At 36.4% G+C, this 21,474-nt stretch overlaps 1 protein-coding gene across 3 annotated transcripts in view; it reads left to right on the top strand.

Moving 5' to 3' along the window:
• The first annotated feature begins 11,706 nt into the window (after nucleotides 1-11,706).
• The window catches only part of LOC121431071, a 49,157-nt gene continuing 39,389 nt past the window's right edge, over nucleotides 11,707-21,474 (top strand). For all 3 annotated transcript variants that reach the window (XM_041628544.1, XM_041628543.1, XM_041628545.1), the window contains exons 1-2: nucleotides 11,707-11,760; nucleotides 20,580-20,761. In XM_041628544.1, coding sequence (XP_041484478.1) covers nucleotides 20,612-20,761 — 150 coding nt within the window. In that variant the 5' untranslated portion in view covers nucleotides 11,707-11,760; nucleotides 20,580-20,611. The remainder of the gene's footprint in view (nucleotides 11,761-20,579; nucleotides 20,762-21,474) is intronic.

The following is a 21,474-nucleotide window of genomic DNA, read 5'->3' as shown; positions in this document are numbered from 1 at the left end:
ATTGGATTGTGATCTGACAAGCACACTGTAAAAACTGTGGTGTTAAAACTGACACCAGTTGGTGTTAATAGAGAACCACACCCTGAGGTGTTAAAACTACACCCTAGAGATTGAACATAACACCAAAGAGTGTAAATGTAACAACCAAAGGTGTTGTAATAACACCTATGGGTGTGAAACTAACACCACCAATTTAGCATCGGTGTAAAACAACTATTGTGGTCCTCTATGTACACCGGTTAACACCACATTTTTTGCTGTGCAAGTTGTCAGATCTCGGCCCCGTCTTACAAAGAGTTACGATTGATCCAATCAATCATAACTCTATGGAAATCCATCAGTGTCATATTGTTTTCTACGAAAATTTGCATTAAAGTGTCCTTTATATGCAAAAAGAAGCGCAGTAAATTTGTTAAAAAAACAACGAATGCATGAATATACATCACAGCTAGAAAATGTTTTGAACATACATGTATAACAGATGTTGCTGGTCGTCCACTATTGCGATTGATCGGCTCAATCGTAACTCTTTGTAAGACGGGGCCCAGGGCTCCGTTGCAGAAAGAGTTGAGTTTAAACGCAAGTAAAAAAAATCAATCGCAAGTCCCAAATGTGCGTTGCTGATTGGTTGAAAATCAATTTGCGCATGATTTTTTAGAGTTGCGATTGATTGCAACTTTTTCTGCAATGGGCCCCTGATAACAGGCAATGTTACTGCGGTAGCTGTTGGATAAAACAGGGATTGTAGAATAAAACGTCCGACAAGTCCTTTCATAAAACGCTCCCCGGCCTGTTAATAACAGTGACCACATCATATCTAATTTTGAAAATACAATTTACTGTGTAGATAATTTGGGGTATTCGTATAATCGATGATCTATTGTATTTAGATATATGATTTACCTGTAGTGCTTTCGGTTATGAAAAGCAAGTTATTGATTTTATTACATGTATTAAAAATACTACACTGTAAAAATGAAGTGCTAATTTAGCACTTACAGTGCTTGTATAGTGACTGCACTACGAGTGCTGATTTTTTAGTTCAAATTTTAACTAGAAAATCAGCTCTCGTAGTGCAGTCACTATACAAGCACTTTAAGTGCTAAAATAGCATTTCATTTTTTTTACAGTGTATTGAAATTGAATTATTTGTGCTCCTCAGTTTATTATTTTGTTTCGTATCCATAGATGTGTATTTCTTTGAAAAAAATGACCCATGTATTTAATTCGATACTGAAAAAGAATCGTAATGAAAAGTTAAAATTCGATCATTTGACATTAATATAATTGAACGTTGATGCTGCGCCATTCCTAAAGGGTGCATTCATGAAACGTGGCCATTTGTTTGCACGATCAAACCATTGCAGGTTCAATTTCCTCATTCACATCGGAATATTGGTTCATAAACTATCATATCTCATTATTAAACTGAATGAATAGGGACTTTTCGCAACTGCGACGGTGACAGGCTAAAGAACAAATGGAAATGGGCTGAAAATTCCCCATTAATTGACAATGAACAGCTGTGAGGTTCGTCGAACATTGATGAACCAGAAGAGCAGTTTCGTCGTATGTTTTGGAGCTGACGAAAAATCAGAAATGTGTCATTTATACAAAATCACGGACAACACTGTTGCTCTGATTCACTAGCTCTCGACAAAGACTGCTTTTTGTGAATGTCACTTGGCAATAAATTTTCTATGTTGCCGAAGGCGTCGCGCGAATTGGAAGCGGAAATCCGTAATAAGAACGCATAACCGGGAGAATGATAATTACAATTTCATTGGAAGGCGAATCGTGGTCTAGTGATTCTGACTCTCGCCTTTAAAAACAGAGTGTCGTGGGTTCGAATCCAAGCCATGGTGTGTTTTCCTTCAGCAAGAAATTTATCCACACCGTGCTGCGCTCGACCCAGATGAGGTGAATGGGTACCCGGCAGGATTAATTCCTTGAATGCACAAGCGCTGAAAGGCAGCTCGAGCTTAAGCCGGGGTAAAAATAATAACAATGCTCCGCCATGTCATTGGCTCAATTGAACACACTAAAAATATACCCTTACATATAAAAGTCCATAAAATATAACACAATACAAAACCGATCGCTTTAGACAACTGATCGATAAAATCCATCGCGATTGTTTTATGGTTTAAAAAATGTTTTAGCAACAATTATTTCATAAGAAAACAATTTTCAAGCTAGGTTTGGTGTAACTGTGTCATGGTGAATTTAGATCTGGTTTATAAAGAAAGAATTCAGAATTTGAGTTGAAAAATGACTATACAGTGGCGTATTAATGTATAAAGAGTTGCGAGGGAGCAACCATCTCTACATATTAGGCACATGTTATGTATTTATATACATACAAACACTTCGGATGTCATTTAATACCGCTGACATGGGCAATTATCCATATTCTAGTTGACGATTTTTCTTTTTCTTTGTTTATTTTGATAATGTATATATTTTGTTTTATATGGAAATAAATACAAACAAACAAACTCTGTTTTTTATATTATTACCATAACTGACAAACACGCTGTTTATTTCAATTGTTTTTTTTAAGGTATATGATCCCTGAAACTTGGGTCGTGTGCCTCTTCACTTTAATAAATTAGATTATCGGGAAGGAAACCAATTTCCATAATTCTTTGATATGAATAATTAACTGATTTATATGATGGCTTTGTTCAACCAGCCAAGACGATGAAGTGAATGAGAAAGAGATGTCCTCGTTTGGATGGAAATTTTGGAGTTTGACTCCAAAAGGCGCTAAATCCAGTTGACTAAGATTATTTTGTATACATACAGATATGTATCTTAGACGTGAGAATCAAATGCACCATATGAAAATATGTTGTGGAGGTTGGCAAAAATGATTACAAATTTAAATTTTATTTCAAAAGAAGCTAAATCAAAAATCAGATCTATTTCAAAAGGAGCTGCAGTTAAATCCACTAAGTGGTAGATTAATTTCGTCACATTTGTTGAGGGCTCAAAAAGACGAAACGTGAATTGTAGGTCTGTTTGTTGTAGGAACATTTATTAGTCAAATCAAAGCAGTCCCTGCACAGAGAGGTAAATCAAGAAATAAGAGCAATTATATGATAACACATTTGGTAATAGATAAATTATCAATCATGAACACAATAATATACTATAGATCTATCCATACAAAATAAACATCATAATACTAATATTCAATACCATATCAATTGAATAATATGGACAAAATAGCACTAGCTGACATTTTCCAAATCATACAATTATCTTATATTCCTCCTCATTCTTCGCCTTCTTTTCTTCTTCTTCGTCTTCTTCTTTTTCTTCTTCTCCTTTTTCGTTATATTCTTGTATGTATATATCTATATATTACACAGTAAAAACGCTGTTCAAGATCTTATACAACGCTGCTTACTATATGAACCTTACAGTATTTGTTTAACCGTTTAAACAATCATGTTTGATTTATTTAGAATTAAACTTCTTTGCTTAAAATTTAAACAGTTGTTTAAACTATTTAAACAATTACTGTAAGCTTCATATATTAAACAGCGTTGTATAATTTTTGTTACTGTGTATTTGTTGGTAATTTAAACAGTTGTTTAAACTTTTTTAACAATTACTGTAAGGTTCATATATTAAACAGCGTTGTATATTTTCTTTTTTACTGTGTATTTGTTGGTAATAGTAAAATATGATTTTTTTCTTCATTTTTCTAAATACGTTTATAGTATAATTTTACCATTTTATTATCTCAATGTCGAGGACCCCACCGGAAATAAGCTTTCGAGCTTTCGTGGGTCATCCTGTGCAAGCTTGTTGTTTTTTAATGCTACTGTATATATGTTTTAGTGACTTGCCAAATAAAATCAATCAGTCAATCAATCAATCAATTTACATAACGTTATGCATTCAGGTTTTAAGACATATTTTAGAATCAATTTCACGTCAACAGTGCATTTTTTTATTTAAGTAACAGAGTTTTGTTTTTATTTAACATTTTTTATTAGTTAGCTCCTTTCGTAATAACACATCAAAAACCGTTTTCCTTAGAAAAGATGAAACGAAAATATATTCCAATATTTTTTTTCAATTGTTAAAATCAGAAAAATAGTAAAATGTAAAATCTGCTTCCAATATGTATGCATTTCATATTTAATATCTATCATTAAGCATGTTAAAGTCTGCAACGAAAAGACGAGTCGCACACGGTCAGCGAAGCTTGTATACATTGGTTTAATATTATGTTTTCCTCTATTTCAGAGTCACCCGTATCACTCTAATGGTAAGATCCCTGTTTTCTATTAATTTCTTCAATATTCGACTTGTCCGTGACTCCAACGTGCCGAATGAAATATCTTCAGCAATATAAATAATTTCCATATACTAGTAGAACACTATGACTGTAGAACCAGAGACCGTATCCCGCATTAAAAACTAATTACATTAGGGGTTCTCGATACGTGTCAATTGGCTTTTGGTAGTTACAGGTTTGGAGAGCACGAACTACATTACCCCCCCCCCCCTTACCTCCCATGCATCCTTAGAATCGCTGTTACCATCATATTGTTTCTATCACCAGCCTCCGCTTCTCCTGGCGTCCATTTCCATGGTAACACCTATATCGCCTTACAGACACTACGCATGCGCAGAAGCGGACATCATCTCGCCTCCCTCGAGCCTCATTCGATGGCCATTTGGCATGTGAGAAGTATATGAACTCGCATCGAATCCCTCTTACAGTGATTGCTTGGTCTGTTTCATCTTGATATACCATTTTTGTCGGGATATATCTCTTAAAAAAAAATTTGGAAAGACAAGTGGATACCATTGTCGGAATCGTAAAAAGCTCGTCCCATTCTTCATTCATCAGTATCGATTATTGGGAGAAATGGCTTTACCAGCTTATAAGGTGAGTTCAATAGTTGTTTTTATTGTGCTTTGCTTAATGATGATATAGTTTAATGAACTTCATGATTTTAGTTATTCGAAAAGGGGAGTTGTCATTTTAGATTGAATGAGAATGATTTCTGTGTACACAGCAAAACAAACTTTGAGGAGACGGGGAAATGCGCTGATTGTGAGAATATTGAGAAAATAGCAGCAAATACGACATGGACAACGTGGGTGAAAATGGAAAGGGGTGGAAAGAGGGGGGGGGGGCGAGGAGAACGGCATGATACAGAAAGAAACGAGTATAAATGCAGAAAATATGATTAAAATATATACATGGTTGATTTCAGTAAAAGGTTTTAGGGAAGGTGGATTCCTCTATCTTCGTTAGAGAACATATAGAACATGCATTTAATTTAGATATGATGCAATGTGAGTGAGCAATTTAGATGATTTTTGTTACGATTACATTCTGTCATAGTCTATGAAGATGTATTGTTTATTTCAAATATCAAAAGTATGATGTTGACAAGGCGAAGTAGTTTCAAGAGTAGAAGAACATTTCGATTTCCTTCTTTCTTCTGAACTAAAGTAAATCTGGAAAACTAGCTGTTTGGCGATTTCTGTCTTTAAAAAAATGGTCTTAAGTTGCGGTAATAGCAAAAGAACATTCGTCATTAAAAACGTAAAAATTACTCATCATATCATTAAAAAGATCGAAACGAGAGATGGGATGATATTTTGCTCATATTTGTCTTGCCAAGATGATATTTGTCAAGTAATTCAACTGTATCAAATCACTTTATTTGCAACATTATGGACATACACGACGGTCGACCTGGCCGGTGTAGCGGCGGATTCAGTGCTAGGCAGATACGGTTCTAGGAACACTATCTGGCGGCAGATCGTGTTCCAATTCCGACGGATTCAGAACTAATTTCTCTTCGGCAGGGGCCCGTTTCTCAACACCTGGACAAGTTAGTCATATCTTTATCCACCAACCACGGAGTTATTTCCAATCTTACTAAACCCGTTTCTCGAAAGGCTTTCTAACTAAAATACCTTGATACCGATATTATCGGTAAAAAGAGCAGATGAGACGTAGCCTTAGTCACAAAATAGCATAATTTTCAAAAAGAAAAATTACAACAAAATTGCAAATATTGTGATGAATTGGGAATTTCATCTTTTAAAAATAATAGCACATGTATATTATGCACCATACATACTTAGACCATGAAGACTAGAGCATTCAATTGCTGAGAATATGGAATTATGAATAATTTATCTCGTGACTAAAAAATCACATGTGGACGTTGAGATGGGTACCCCCGGGATATCCAATTTTAATAGTTTACGAAAGTAAAACCATAACGGTTTTCGTTGTAAAATGATGATAATTATACGGTATTTTACGATTCCAAACATCATCAAAATATAGTTTAACAGTTTTCTTTTAAATCTTAGATACTGAAACTTACGATTTGACAAATTCTATGCATAAATTCGAGATAGAATTTATCAAAATGTTAATAGGGGTCTGAAAATGACAAATACGAGTCCATTTATGGATGGCCTGACGTGGTAGAATCTTTATCGATTAAATTATTTTACTATTTCAAAATGAATGGTTTTGTGGAGTATTACCAACAGTTTTTGTAGATTCTTTGTATTACAATGATCATAGAATGCATTATCCAACTTGTTTTTTGATGTAATTTCAACATCTATGATTGATTACGTAAGATTATAATTTTCACATTTCTAGGCACTTTTGCATGTCATAGTCTACCCACGTGATGCCACTACGTCATTAAGAAAGAAGTTGTGACAGGTTCGGAGGTGTCATAAATATTTAGTGAGGTTGTTGTACCCGATCTTGGTAAAGAGGGCTTCGTGAAACGGTTAGCGGACAAGTAGCTCACTATCTCCGATTTAGTCAAGAAGTTAGACTTATGACGGTGTTGAGAAACGGGCCCCAGATGCCGTTCTTACTATCATTTTTCAATCTGCATGCACGCGGTACCCATGTCCTTCAAAGATATATAGGATCTACCATTTTTTCCCATCTATTATAGTAGGAACATAAATAAAAAGGAAATCAAACCGCTGCAACCCGGCAAATATAGTTCCGAGTAAAGAAGGATATCTGCCGGCGGATACCGTATCCGCCAGTGGAACCAGCTCTGCCACTACACCGGCAAAGACACACGCAGTTACTCCGTTTCCTTCTCCGCATAAGCATTATGATACGAAATGGAAATCATGTTTTTAAAAATTTGAATTTTCGAACACTTCCTACACTGTTAGAAAATGTATCCTTAAAATAAAAGAAGTTCCTGCAGCAGAGTCTCGAGAACACCTGTAATCTTACCAGATTGCGCAATCTTGCATTATATCATGTAAAATTCCAGGAAATTGGGATTTGGTGTATGGAATCTTACAGATTTCCTTTAATAAAACACCATTTCCCCTTTTTAACAGACCTGTTCTGTTAAATTGTAAAAAAAAAATGTTTTATGAATTGCAAAATCTTGTTTTTTTCTGTCAAATCAGGGTTTTTTAACAGTGCATCAAAAATCTCCTTATGTTTGCAGTCACTATACAAGCACTGTAAGTGCTAAATTAGCACTTCATTTTTTACAGTGTATATTACCCATTTAAAAGGAAATAATTGATTAGAGAAAGGGAGGTGGAGTGAGGGAGATATGGAGATAGATAAAGACAGAGAGAGTGAGAGAGGGGAGAGAAAGGGGGAGGGAGTAAGGAAAGGAGGAAGCTCGGTGACTGGAATTGTATATACTCATAACAATACCGGAAAGTGAAAAGGAGAGAAAGGCGATCTCGGAACAAAAGAAAAGAAAGGAAAAATGAGAAAAGGTACCTAATAATAATAGCTGCACCTTCAAAGTAAAATATCCGATACGTGTACACTACGATTCTAAAATATACGCAGTAGACAAGGGCCTAGATTTTTTTTCCAATCTATGAGTTATTGCTTTAACGGTTATCGATGAATAAGATTGAATATCTTAGTTCCCATTGTATTTTAGATCACAATAGGCCGACGTCTATTCAATTTCCAATGAACGTGCGGGCAATTTCAAGCTCTAATCGAGCATTCGTGAGCAATCGATATTACGTTCGAATTCGACCCGCGGTCTATATATCATCTAAAAAATACCATGTAATACTTGTAGGTATTCATTGAGTATGCCCTATTCATTGCCCATAGCATTTCAGCTAATGACGATAATTGAGACAATTATGTGATTGGCGTTTTGTGCTTTTTGGACAGCGTATACAGTTACTTATCATGATAACATTATGTATTGAATAATAATGAGATCTAGCGGATATTAGTTTCATTATACACACAATAAATGCCTACTTAAGAGAAATGAATTGGTTATCAAACATTTGGAGATTGGCTAGTTTATTTATTTTTTTATCAATTTTCAAAATACAAATAAAAAACACAGAAATACAAATCAATGATAAAAAACACTCAAAATAATGAATTTGTTCTTTTAAATTGGGGAATATCGATACAAAAAAAATCGATAATGTTCATATTCTCTTCTCTAAAATTAAGGTATGAAACAATCTAATCGAGTTATTAAGTGAGTATATGCTTTTTAAAAGAAACGAAAACATACCAGCTGGAAATTCTTATTAAAATGCTGATCCCCACGTAAGATGTTTAAAAAAAGTTGATTCCAAAGCAAGTATTCGTAAAATTAAAAGGACGTTCAGGCAATAGAAAGGAAAGTCTGTGGAGCAAATAAATTTGATTTTTGGCAAGATTGATTCCCAGAAAGTATATAGAAATAAAACATCACTTAAACGTATTTGAATGTTGTCAAAATATATTTTTTGTCAGATTAATCTTGTTTCAACATTCAAGCATTCCATTATTTTGTTTCTTTTAATAGTCCTAAGTTGAAATGCTAGCGATATCCTGAATAAAAACTTGTCTGTTATTGTTGCCTGTAGAAACTTGACTTCTGATTAACAAATAATGTCAAACTACGCTGATATTTTGTCAAAAATTCATTTGACGTAAAACAAATTACGTACATCACAATTTTATAGAAAAACGTAAATGCCCACTGTTTTCCTCGACTTGATATTAAGTAATTGTTTTTTTTTTTCGTTTAAGTTCATCAGACTCACTGTATTGATCATAGCCTGACTAGCAATCATACGAAAATTTTCGTTTTGCATTATTCTTGCTGGAAAAATTGTATTTGTATTGACATATAAAATCCTTAAATAGCTCTGTTAGTTCAACGTGGGCGTGGTGGGTGTGGATGTGAATTCCGACCCCGAGTCCCTTTTTTCAGTCGATTAAACTGTCACTAAAATCTTTTATTTTTGAATAAACAGTAGTAACCAACAATGCTATATCAATTCCTTCCTTTACTCCAAAGTCTGTTGCGATGCCCCAGTTATATTTTTTTATACTATTGAATGAGGCATTTTTTTACCGATTTTCCGGATTTTCAACTTCAGCTCTCTTCGTATAAGAAAACAATACTGTTTGTATCCTGTCCAAAATAATTCAAAGATTTTGTTAAAAATATCGCATGTCAAGTAAATTTTGGGGGTAATTTAGTTATTTATTTATTCATTCATTCATTCATTCATTTATTTATTTATTTGGTATCATTTATACAGGGCAATCCCATCAGTAGTCAAATACAGTTGTACCTGGGGCCCTGTATAACATAAAACAAAACAGAATACAAGCATATATACAATACAAATGGAAAATACATATCCTGAACATAAACAGATGGAAATTTCAGGTATAAATCTAATAACAGAAAATAGTGTATGAAATTGAGAACGATTATTTAACCCAGAGCTACAAGTAGAAAGCGATATGGGAAAGAAAGATAGAAGGTAAGGATGAGATGAGGTAAAGAGAACACGGCGAAGAAGGCACATCACCATTTAAACTATAATGCAATATTATAATGATATCCTTCAGTTCTTAAACTGAAAGATAAGATTAATTTGAATCCGCACATATATTTTCACAAGCCGCTGATATATCACTGGCGTTATGACAATGAGAGAGCAGATGATGTCACATTTGTTTCTATATTATATACCCTCACCCACACAACCCTACCTCAACTGTAGAGTGTGTTGATGTAGGGTTGTGTGGGTGTGTGTGAGGGTGTGTGTGAGGGATGTTTGGAGAGATGATGAGTGTGGGGGGATAGGTGTGCGTGTATGGATATGCCTAGGTAGGCAAGTGCTCAGATTCATCCAATCACCGACTAGATCCTTCATCATTTATTACTCTCAGTGCAATCTGATGCAAGTTCGTGCTTTTCGCTGCAGTTTTGTCCATATTTATGTCCTGTTCACCCGAGGAAAAATCTGGCCAAAATTTCAAGTGATAAACAGGGTGGATGTACATACCGAGGTTTTATCTTCTTGCAAATGCTTCTGTCATGTACATCGAGTTTAGTATGTTTATAAGCAAGGACCTGTCCACGGAGGATAAGTCTATTATTACTGAGGGTGCTGAGCATTGTCAGTAACAATAGATAATCCTCCATGGCCAGGTCCATGTTTATAAGGAAAGTTACTATAAAGCAATAACTTATCAAACTCCGTGGTACACTCCGTCTATATGAATATTATAAGTTTGATATTATGAAGTAACTACGTTGTATTGGGTATAGACAATGGAAACACAATTTTATGTATTTCCCCTAAAAGATATATCTTAAAAGTCATATACACTTTCAGTGCATGGTATTATCCTGCAGTCGCCTTGATGGCATCGTGAGACCACGCATCTATTAAACACTTGTCTTGAAAAGATTGTGGATAACTGCATTTGCTCACGTTTAAATGTTGTTTGTATCCCTCGACCATTTTTAAATCCTCCAAATCACCATTAAATATCACATTATACATTGATATCAAACAAATTAGGGCGTAATTCAATGTCTCGCGAGTATGAAATGCCAATGTGGAATTCCGTTTTATCAAAGGGGTATAGTGGATGTTCTTTTTTTTCTTAATATTTTTTCTTATCATCCGGGAAGCCTTTTTTATGATAAATAGGAAACAATTTTGCCCTCTGCATACTGATTATTTTTCTAGAATATTTTCCACAAAATCTATACTTTTGATGTAATTATTTTTACAAAGCCGAGCTATCAACATGTCAATGATGAACAAAAAAAAAATATTTTAAGAAGTGCATGTGTCCCCTTGCCTATATAAATCTAACAAAGAACCACTTATGTTTCCTGTCTAGGCGGCATAAGGTTCATATTGTTCATATGTTATTTAATCCATGATTAATGTCCAATTATAGTAATAAATGGTAATTTGCAATTTTACGTGGTATTTTGAACAGCAACCGTACAGATACGAACACGACATTAAAACACGTGTGGTATACACGCACAACGTGCAGGGGATTGGAATGGATGTGGGTGTGTGAGGTTGCGTGTGTGTGTGTGTGTGTGCGTGTGTGTGGGTGTGTGTATGTTTGTGAGCGCATGGGTTGGCGTGAGTGGGGGTAATAGTGGCCGAGGGTATATGAGGACGGAGAGGATGCGATAGAAAAAAATTAGGAAAGATGGACCCATTTGGCCCCATTAATATACTATTCCATTTGTGGTATTATTAAAAATCGTGATAATAATTTCATTCATTAACACGTTGAAACCCATAATCACCTTTAATAGATGACACATCTACCTTAGTTTCTTGTTCTTGTAGAAATGCCGCAAATGTCAAATGCAATCAGTTATTTATTTTGCTTTTCCTCACAGTTCATCAATTGTTTGATTTTCCTGGGATCAGTGGCTTTTACCCGAGGCGCTGAAAATTGTAAGTATATAGGCAATGTCAACATTGAACAGTTCTATAGGTTTGACATTAAGCACAAATCATCATCCTCATCATCATCATCAATACCATTACCATTATGATCGTCATCGTCGTCATCATCATCGTCATCACCATCATCATCACCAACACCACCTTTATCATTATCATTGCCATCATCAATATCATTACTTTCATACTAATAATAATCCCCAACATTAACCTCATTATCACCACCACAACTACCACCAACAGTATTATCATCTTCATCATCACCATCGTCATCATCAACTTCACCACCACCACCACCGTTGTTATCATCATCATCATCGCCGTCATCATCATCATCATCATCACCATCATCATCATTATAATCATCATCATCATCGTCATAATCATCACCACCACCACCGCCTTATCCATCACCGCCGCCACGTCCACCACAACCGTCACAGCCATCACAACCATCATCATCATCATCTCCACCACCACTACCATCATCAACATTATCTTCTTCTTCATCATCATCTCCATGACCATCATCATCTTAACTATCCCCATTATCATCTACATTGCCATCCCTATCGTTCTTATCTTTTTTTCTCCCTACTCATATACGTTCTGCTTGATATGGGGCCTGTTGCATAAAACGTTTTACCTGAGAAAACTCTGGTAAAAAATGAAAACTAAGGTTAGTCTGATTGTAAAAACAACCTGAGCTTTCTCAGGTAAAAAGTTTTATGCAACTGGCCCATGATCTTCTCCTTATATGAAATGGAGGTTGTTTTGCAAACAGTGTTGTTACTTTGTTTACAAATGCTTCAATATATGGAACTATTTAAACGTGACAAGGAAGGTTTCTTTTGCCAGCGCTATTCCTTGCTGTTCATCAACGGTTTACTGCAAATGAGTCGCATTTTATTCTAAAATCACTATGGATCGTATCATACAGTGCCCTGGTAACGATTTCGTTTTGACTGGGGGTGCTGATGTAAATTTGACAAGTAAAAAGAAAAGGTTTCACTTCAAATTGGAGGTGATGTTTTGTCCTGAGAAATTTGACAAGCAAAAAAAAAATCGATTCACTACGAAATGAAGTTCATTTTGGTCCCGAAATATTTAATAAGCAAAATAAGTAGTTTTACTAGAAAATGAAGGTCACTTTGGTAACGAGAAATTTCACAAGAAAAAGAAATAAATTAAAAGAAAACAGGTTTCACTACTATAAAATGTCATATTGGGTTACATTGGATCACATTTCCAGAATTCCAGGGGATGCTGCCATTGAAAAATAATACTTGCAGCTCCCTGCTTCCCAGGGTCATGGTATCTTAGATAATAATGCTTCACAATGAGGATTGACTCAACTCTATACCAAGTAAAAACAATTAGAAATTGTCCCCGGAGCATAACGAGATATCTTTCACTTTATTAAAAAAAATCTAATTAAGATAATGTAATTACCATAATTGGTCTGTAATGAAGGTGCATTTGAATGAGCGACGGAAGCTTCTGAACGCAGCGAATTGGAAATTAGGGTTCGTAAAAGGTTGCAAAATTCGAAAACAATTTTCATATTGGTAGCGTTCGCCAAACAGACATAAGCATTTGCAGACGGGTGTAAGACGATACCACAGAAGTTCTCTTTTACTCGCCAATGAAACACTGTAAAACAAAATTAGTTGAAATTACTCAATAAAATTGAGGCAAAAAAATTGTCTTAATTTTTTCAAGTAGTTATGAGTTTAGCAGTTTTAAGTAAAATTTACTTATTTCCTTTGCATCCATTTTACTCAAGTAGATTGAGTTACAATAACTTAATTCAATTAGATAGAAAAAAATAATCACTAAAATATTTGAAAAAAAAATAAAATGGGAGATGAAATGGAACCAAATGTAGATACATTTTTTTTTTTTGCCATCAACTAGTATATGAAGTTCGTGGCTCATCGATTACGGTAAAATATGTATGTTGCAGATACATCATTTTGTCATATTTCACGAAGCTGGATGCGCTCACTCATTTGATGGAAGAAAAGTGTAACTAATTGATACATTTTTTTTCCAAGGAACATTGCACTCTACAGCAGCACTTTTGGAGTATATCATTTTACCATCAAACGAGTTGGTGAATTTGAAAAAGAAGTACTGCAGATAGCCCATGCTATCTAGAAAATTATAATACCTGTAATTATGAGTATAAGATAAATGAAAAGAGCTCCCTCAAAAATCCAACCAAATGTCAAAACCTGAAAAAGTCAAAATTTTCAGATACATCGTAATGCCATGTGACGACCGACTTCCACATGGTTTGACGCAGAAAACGAAAAGTCGCTAATACCGAAGTCCTCAAACGATCTTGGCACCTATTCCCGACATTCAACTGGAACATGTAGCACATTCTCATCAAACTGGTTCTGGAACCGCTTCGGCAAGTCCGCAAAATTGCACCCACCATGTGGCTCCACACATGTGACTCCCTCGTCCATTAGGCCTGTGACCAATATTTTAGCACTACTGAATTGTCCTCCAGGGATTTCTCCACCACTAAGTCGTTTAGTCCTCCATGTCTCTTATTCCCCACAGTCAGTCGAGATAGTACCAAAGTGCTGTCCAACAATTCTGCCAAAGAAGGAGTTCCACTCTGATGTTTAAACACTAGCCTGACCAGCTTCGCGATAGTTCTCTCCTAAAATTCCGTCATCTGGCTCTTCCTATTTTCATTCTCACTTTCCAGAAGGGTTTTCCAGTACGGATATGAATTCTGTCGCCATCTCGGGTTACAGCACGGCTGAACCTATCTTGCTGGTATCCCAACCTGTCGCTTTCCATCCTTGAGAACTGTCATAGATCTTTGAAAGATCAATCAACTTCTCTGAATAGACTTCTAAAAAACTCTGAAAATTGACAGAGATCTCTTTCCAAAAATGAGAGACTGTTGAAACACCATGGGAAGACTGCTGAAATACTACCGATAGATCATTTTAGTTTAAGACCCCAGGCCCCTGGTTTGACCCGTTTCAATGATACTTGGAAATCACAGAGACCATGAAGACCTCTAAAATATCAATTGGGAATCTTGCAAGACCTCGAATATCTTTGAAAATTCATTGAAAGGCCCAGTGGCGTACCGTGAGTCACGGCATTGGGGGGGCACCAGCAAAAAATTTGATTTATTTGAGTGGGCGCGCGAAGCGCGCTCAATTGCCAGGTATACTGACCTAATAGGGACATTTAAAGGACTGTGCCAACGGATATGTATCTCACTGATCAAATAATGCAAGCGAGAGCTGAAAATTTTTGATATTCAGTCCTCAAAAGGGACATTATAACAAAAAAATTTGCAATCATGATACGTACTTGTCTCACAAAACAAACAATGCGAGCGCGAAGCGCGAAGTGAATTTTTTAAAAATCAATTTACCCTAAAAAGGGACATTTTAAGGATTATCTTTTGGGATTCATGATGTGCGTACGTATCTCATCATTATCATCTAATGCGAGTGCCAAGCGCTTGCTGATTTTGTTAGAATTACACCTACATTGTAGACACATGAAGCACTTTTTGAAGTCATTGTTATCATGAACATGATACGTATCTCACTAATGGAATATTGCGGGCGAGAAGCGCGAGCTGACAATTTTTGAAATTCAGACCTGAAGAGGGGCATTCTTTGGCTTGTTTTTAGGAATTTCATATTTCACTAACCAAGTGATGCGAGCGCGAACTGAAAATTTGTTATATTCAGACCAGAAAATGGGACATTTTAAGGACTGCTTTAGGAATTCGTGCACTGCAAAAATGCCGGTGTTGATTAAACACCAGCCCGGTATCTATATCGATCCCTCTCAATGCGAACGTAAGCACAGACTGGAAACGTTTTATGTTAAGGCCTTAAAAGGGGGCAATTACATTAAGTATATAGTCATGAAAAAAACATATTTCACTACATAAAACAATAATAACTTGAAGTGCATTTGGTGCATAATCTAAATGGACTTAAAATACAACAGGACTAATATATCTTAATAGTCAGACAATGCGAACACCAGGAATGATGAACAAAGAAAAAAGCAAATATTGTTTCATAAATTTATGGAAAAAATGTCTTATGTAATGTAATATATAACATGATATAACATACGATGATATAAAATATAACATACAATAATTTCTTCTTCAGCACTACGTTTCTCTTTTTTCTCCCTGTTTTGTTTCCCCCCCCTTTTTTGGGGGGTCAGCCGATTGGGGGGACACGTGCCCCCATGCCCCCGCCCCCCCATAGTTAGACCAAGCATGTTCCATATTCGTACATCGGCAGTGGCGAACCTAGGATTTTTCAAAGGGGGGCAAAAGTTTTCGACGACAATTAGTATAGGATTTGATACCAGATAAAAACATGAAAAAGCAAAAAAAAATAAAAATAAAAAATAAAAAAAAGCTCGTCAGGGGGACGTCTTGCTCTCGGGGGCGTCTTGCCCTCCTCGGGGACGCAAACAACGTTTGTCCTTTAGGAATCTCTCTATCAACAATGTTGTCATTAACCCTTTTGGACTTACTGCGTTGTACCCATGACCAGTAATATAGTGTCTCGTATTTGTCGATTTCACCTTGCAACGCCAGGCTAACCAAGAAGTTTTTCTCCGATCATCCCACTAAATGGTGGCCTGTTCATACGCCATTTAGATTTGCAAAATTAACAGCACTTATGCTGAACTTCTGAGTGAATACGAATGGAAAAAAGGCGTAATGAAGGGGAAATAAACACGTATGGCGTGCAGGGCAAATCTTTTTTTTTTTAGTGAATCCATCAAGGAAAAAGGAAAACATTTTAGTATATAAAAAATCAAAGAAAAAAGGGCATAATATTCCATATTCCATCTAGCCCACCTCCCACTCCCACGCACACATCTATAGGCCAGCGGAATTAATAGCCATGCGGAGAGTGACCCCAGGGGCCAGTTGCAAAAACTTTTTACCTGAGAAAACTCAGGTTGCTTTTACCGAGGTTTTTTCGCCCTGTGTTAAAAAGTCAATGGCAGAAATCAGACTAACCTTAGTTCTCAGTATTTACCATAGTGTATTCCATGCACTAAAATTGGCGTAATTGATTCGAATGAAATAAACCACATTGATAAGCATTTATAACCTATAGACAATGTCATTTTTTACCATTGTGCAAATTTTTGTCGCCCCCCCCCCCCCCGGGGACTGCATGTACATTTAATGTGTATAATAATGAATGAGGATTAAACCTAGAAAATGTCTACTTACACGTAAATGTACTTTAGTGGGGTTTTTTTATTTCTATTTCTATTTTATTAATTGGGGAAATATTGTTTTTTTATTGGAAATTCAGTAAAACAAAATTGTATTCTTCTCTTAACATGTACTCACTCAAAAATGTATTTAGAACATCAAAAGCTCAAATCATAATGTATAGTTTAATCGATTTACCAAAAATTTTATAATTCGTTGGGAAAAGGGTAAAACGTTTTAAGACAATAAAATCCGTTTTATTTTTTTATGAAATAAAATTTCCATTACATGGATGCGCTCACTCATTTGATGGAAGAAAAGTGTAACTAAAAGATACTTTTTTTTTCCAAGGAACATTGCACTCTACTGCGGCACTTTTGGAGTATATCATTTTACCATCAAACGAGTTGGTGAATTTGAAAAAGAAGTACTGCAGATAGCCCATGCTATCTAGAAAATTATAATACCTGTAATTATGAGTATAAGATAAATGAAAAGAGCTCCCTCAAAAATCCAACCAAATGTCAAAACCTGAAAAAGTCAAAATTTTCAGATACATCGTAATGCCATGTGACGACCGACTTCCACATGGTTTGACGCAGAAAACGAAAAGTCGCTAATACCGAAGTCCTCAAACGATCTTGGCACCTATTCCCGACATTCAACTGGAACATGTAGCACATTCTCATCAAACTGGTTCTGGAACCGCTTCGGCAAGTCCGCAAAATTGCACCCACCATGTGGCTCCACACATGTGACTCCCTCGTCCATCAGGCCTGTGACCAATATTTTAGCACTACTGAATTGTCCTCCAGGGATTTCTGTACCACTAAGTCGATTAGTCCTCCATGTCTCTTATTCCCCACAGTCAGTCGAGATAGTACCAAAGTGCTGTCCAACAATTCTGCAAAAGAAGGTGTTCCACTCTGATGTTTAAACACTAGCCTGACCAGCTTCGCGATAGTTCTCTCCTAAAATTCCGTCATCTGGCTCTTCCGATTTTCATTCTCACTTTCCAGAAGGGTTTTCCAGTACGGATATGAATTCTGTCGCCATCTCGGGTTACAGCACGGCTGAACCTATCTTGCTGGTATCCCAACCTGTCGCTTTCCATCCTTGAGAACTGTCATAGATCTTTGAAAGATCAATCAACTTCTCTGAATAGACTTCTAAAAAACTCTGAAAATTGACAGAGATCTCTTTCCAAAAATGAGAGACTGTTGAAACACCATGGGAAGACTGCTGAAATACTACCGATAGACCATTTTAGTTTAAGACCCCAGGCCCCTAGTTTGACCCGTTTCAATGATACTTGGAAATCACAGAGACCATGAAGACCTCTAAAATATCAATTGGGAATCTTGCAAGACCTCGAATATCTTTGAAAATTCATTGAAAGGCCCGGTGGCGTACCGTGAGTCACGGCATTGGGGGGGGGGGCACCAGCAAAAAATTTGATTTATTTGAGTGGGCGCGCGAAGCGCGCTCAATTGCCAGGTATACTGACCTAATAGGGACATTTAAAGGACTGTGCCAACGGATATGTATCTCACTGATCAAATAATGCAAGCGAGAGCTGAAAATCTTTGATATTCAGTCCTAAAAAGGGACATTATAACAAAAAAATTTGCAATCGTGATACGTACTTGTCTCACAAAACAAACAATGCGAGCGCGAAGCGCGAAGTGAATTTTTTAAAAATCAATTTACCCTAAAAAGGGACATTTTAAGGATTATCTTTTGGGATTCATGATGTGCGTACGTATCTCATCATTATAATCTAATGCGAGTGCCAAGCGCTTGCTGATTTCGTTAGAATTACACCTACATTGTAGACACATGAAGCACTTTTTGAAGTCATTGTTATCATGAACATGATACGTATCTCACTAATGGAATATTGCGGGCGAGAAGCGCGAGCTGACAATTTTTGAAATTCAGACCTGAAGAGGGGCATTCTTTGGCTTGTTTTTAGGAATTTCATATTTCACTAACCAAGTGATGCGAGCGCGAACTGAAAATTTGTTATATTCAGACCAGAAAATGGGACATTTTAAGGACTGCTTTAGGAATTCGTGCACTGCAAAAATGCCGGTGTTGATTAAACACCAGCCCGGTATCTATATCGATCCCTCTCAATGCGAACGTAAGCACAGACTGGAAACGTTTTATGTTAAGGCCTTAAAAGGGGGCAATTACATTAAGTATATAGTCATGAAAAAAACATATTTCACTACATAAAACAATAATAACTTGAAGTGCATTTGGTGCATAATCTAAATGGACTTAAAATACAACAGGACTAATATATCTTAATAGTCAGACAATGCGAACACCAGGAATGATGAACAAAGAAAAAAGCAAATATTGTTTCATAAATTTATGGAAAAAATGTCTTATGTAATGTAATATATAACATGATATAACATACGATGATATAAAATATAACATACAATAATTTCTTCTTCAGCACTACGTTTCTCTTTTTTCTCCCTGTTTTGTTCCCCCCCCCCCCTTTTTGGGGGTCTGCCGATTGGGGGGACACGTGCCCCCATGCCCCCGCCCCCCCCCATAGTTAGACCAAGCATGTTCCATATTCGTACATCGGCAGTGGCGAACCTAGGATTTTTCAGAGGGGGGCAAAAGTTTTCGACGACAATTAGTATAGGATTTGATACCAGATAAAAACATGAAAAAGCAAAAAAAAATAAAAATAAAAAATAAAAAAAAGCTCGTCAGGGGGACGTCTTGCTCTCGGGGGCGTCTTGCTCTCCTCGGGGACGCAAACAACGTTTGTCCTTTAGGAATCTCTCTATCAACAATGTTGTCATTAACCCTTTTGGACTTACTGCGTTGTACCCATGACCAGTAATATAGGGTCTCGTATTTGTCGATTTCACCTTGCAACGCCAGGCTAACCAAGAAGTTTTTCTCCGATCATCCCACTAAATGGTGGCCTTTTCATACGCCATTTAGATTTGCAAAATTAACAGCACTTATGCTGAACTTCTGAGTGAATACGAATGGAAAAAAGGCGTAATGAAGGGGAAATAAACACGTATGGCGTGCAGGGCAAATCTTTTTTTTTTTTTAGTGAATCCATCAAGGAAAAAGGAAAACATTTTAGTATATAAAAAATCAAAGAAAAAAGGGCATAATATTCCATATTCCATCTAGCCCACCTCCCACTCCCACGCACACATCTATAGGCCAGCGGAATTATTAGCCATGCGGAGAGTGACCCCAGGGGCCAGTTGCAAAAGCTTTTTACCTGAGAAAACTCAGGTTGCTTTTACCGAGGTTTTTTCGCCCTGTGTTAAAAAGTCAATGGCAGAAATCAGACTAACCTTAGTTCTCAGTATTTACCATAGTTTTCTTAGGTAAAAAGATTTATGCAACAGGCCCCAGGAGATGCAGTAGTAATGGCTGGATCACCGAAAGTATTAGAAGCAACAACAACATAAGCGGGTCCTTGGGGGTGCTTCCTGTATGATATGTATCTGTAAGATTGTCATTGTCTTGTTCGATGGTTTACTTATCTTTCCCGTGTCTTTACCTATAGGTGATGTCAGGAGTAAGAACTGCAGCTGTGTAATGCCAAAGCTCTATGACTGCCCTCAGGTTGATCTGTTCCTGAACCCTGTACCTGATGGCTGTTCCCTCCTCAAAGATGAAATGGCAGGACCGAATTTCTCTAATCTCAGCTGCGGAACGAATGATACCTTCAATCCGTTACCTCATGGGGTATGTAAATCATTTACTTTGATTAAAGAGGGCGCTATATCTGAATTTAAATCCGAATGGCTGGGAAATGTCACATTTGTATTGCAATGGGTACAAATGCATTCGATGTAGTATTGGAACGTTCGATGACACTTGAGTAATAGTTCTCATTACTGCCCTTTTGCCAAAGTTAAATACAGGGTTTAATGTCATACACAGCTAACTTGACTTAATTTCCCCACGTTGTGAAGTACCTGCCTGGAATGGATTAATTCTTTAAAATGTGTGTTCGATGTAAGAGGCTTTCTTGGTAATGTGGAAGGTTCCTTTGCAAGCGCAAAGAGACTTTAAATTAACACGCAATCCGCTATACAAAAACTGAATATTATTATTCTTAAGTAAATCACATCATTCACCCTCAGAATATGAATTAAAGTTTTTCTCGTAATTGGCCGCATCGTCGTCCTCTTCGTCGATGTCAGTGCTGTCACAGATATAGCGTTCACTTGAATAGAATAACACTTAAAGGTCAAGGACACCTCAGAAAAAATGTTGATTTGAATCAAAAGAGAAAAATCAGACAATCACAATGCTGAAAATTTCATCAAAATCGGATGTAAAATAAGAAAGTTATGACATATCAAAGTTTCTCTTATTTTTAACAAAATTGTTATATGAACGAGCCAGTTACATCCAAATGAGAGAGTCGATGCTGTCACTCACTCACTATTTCT

Source organism: Lytechinus variegatus, chromosome 17, assembly GCF_018143015.1.
Source record: "Lytechinus variegatus isolate NC3 chromosome 17, Lvar_3.0, whole genome shotgun sequence".
Taxonomy (NCBI): Eukaryota; Metazoa; Echinodermata; class Echinoidea; order Temnopleuroida; family Toxopneustidae; genus Lytechinus; species Lytechinus variegatus.
This window is presented reverse-complemented; position numbering and strand designations above follow the sequence as displayed.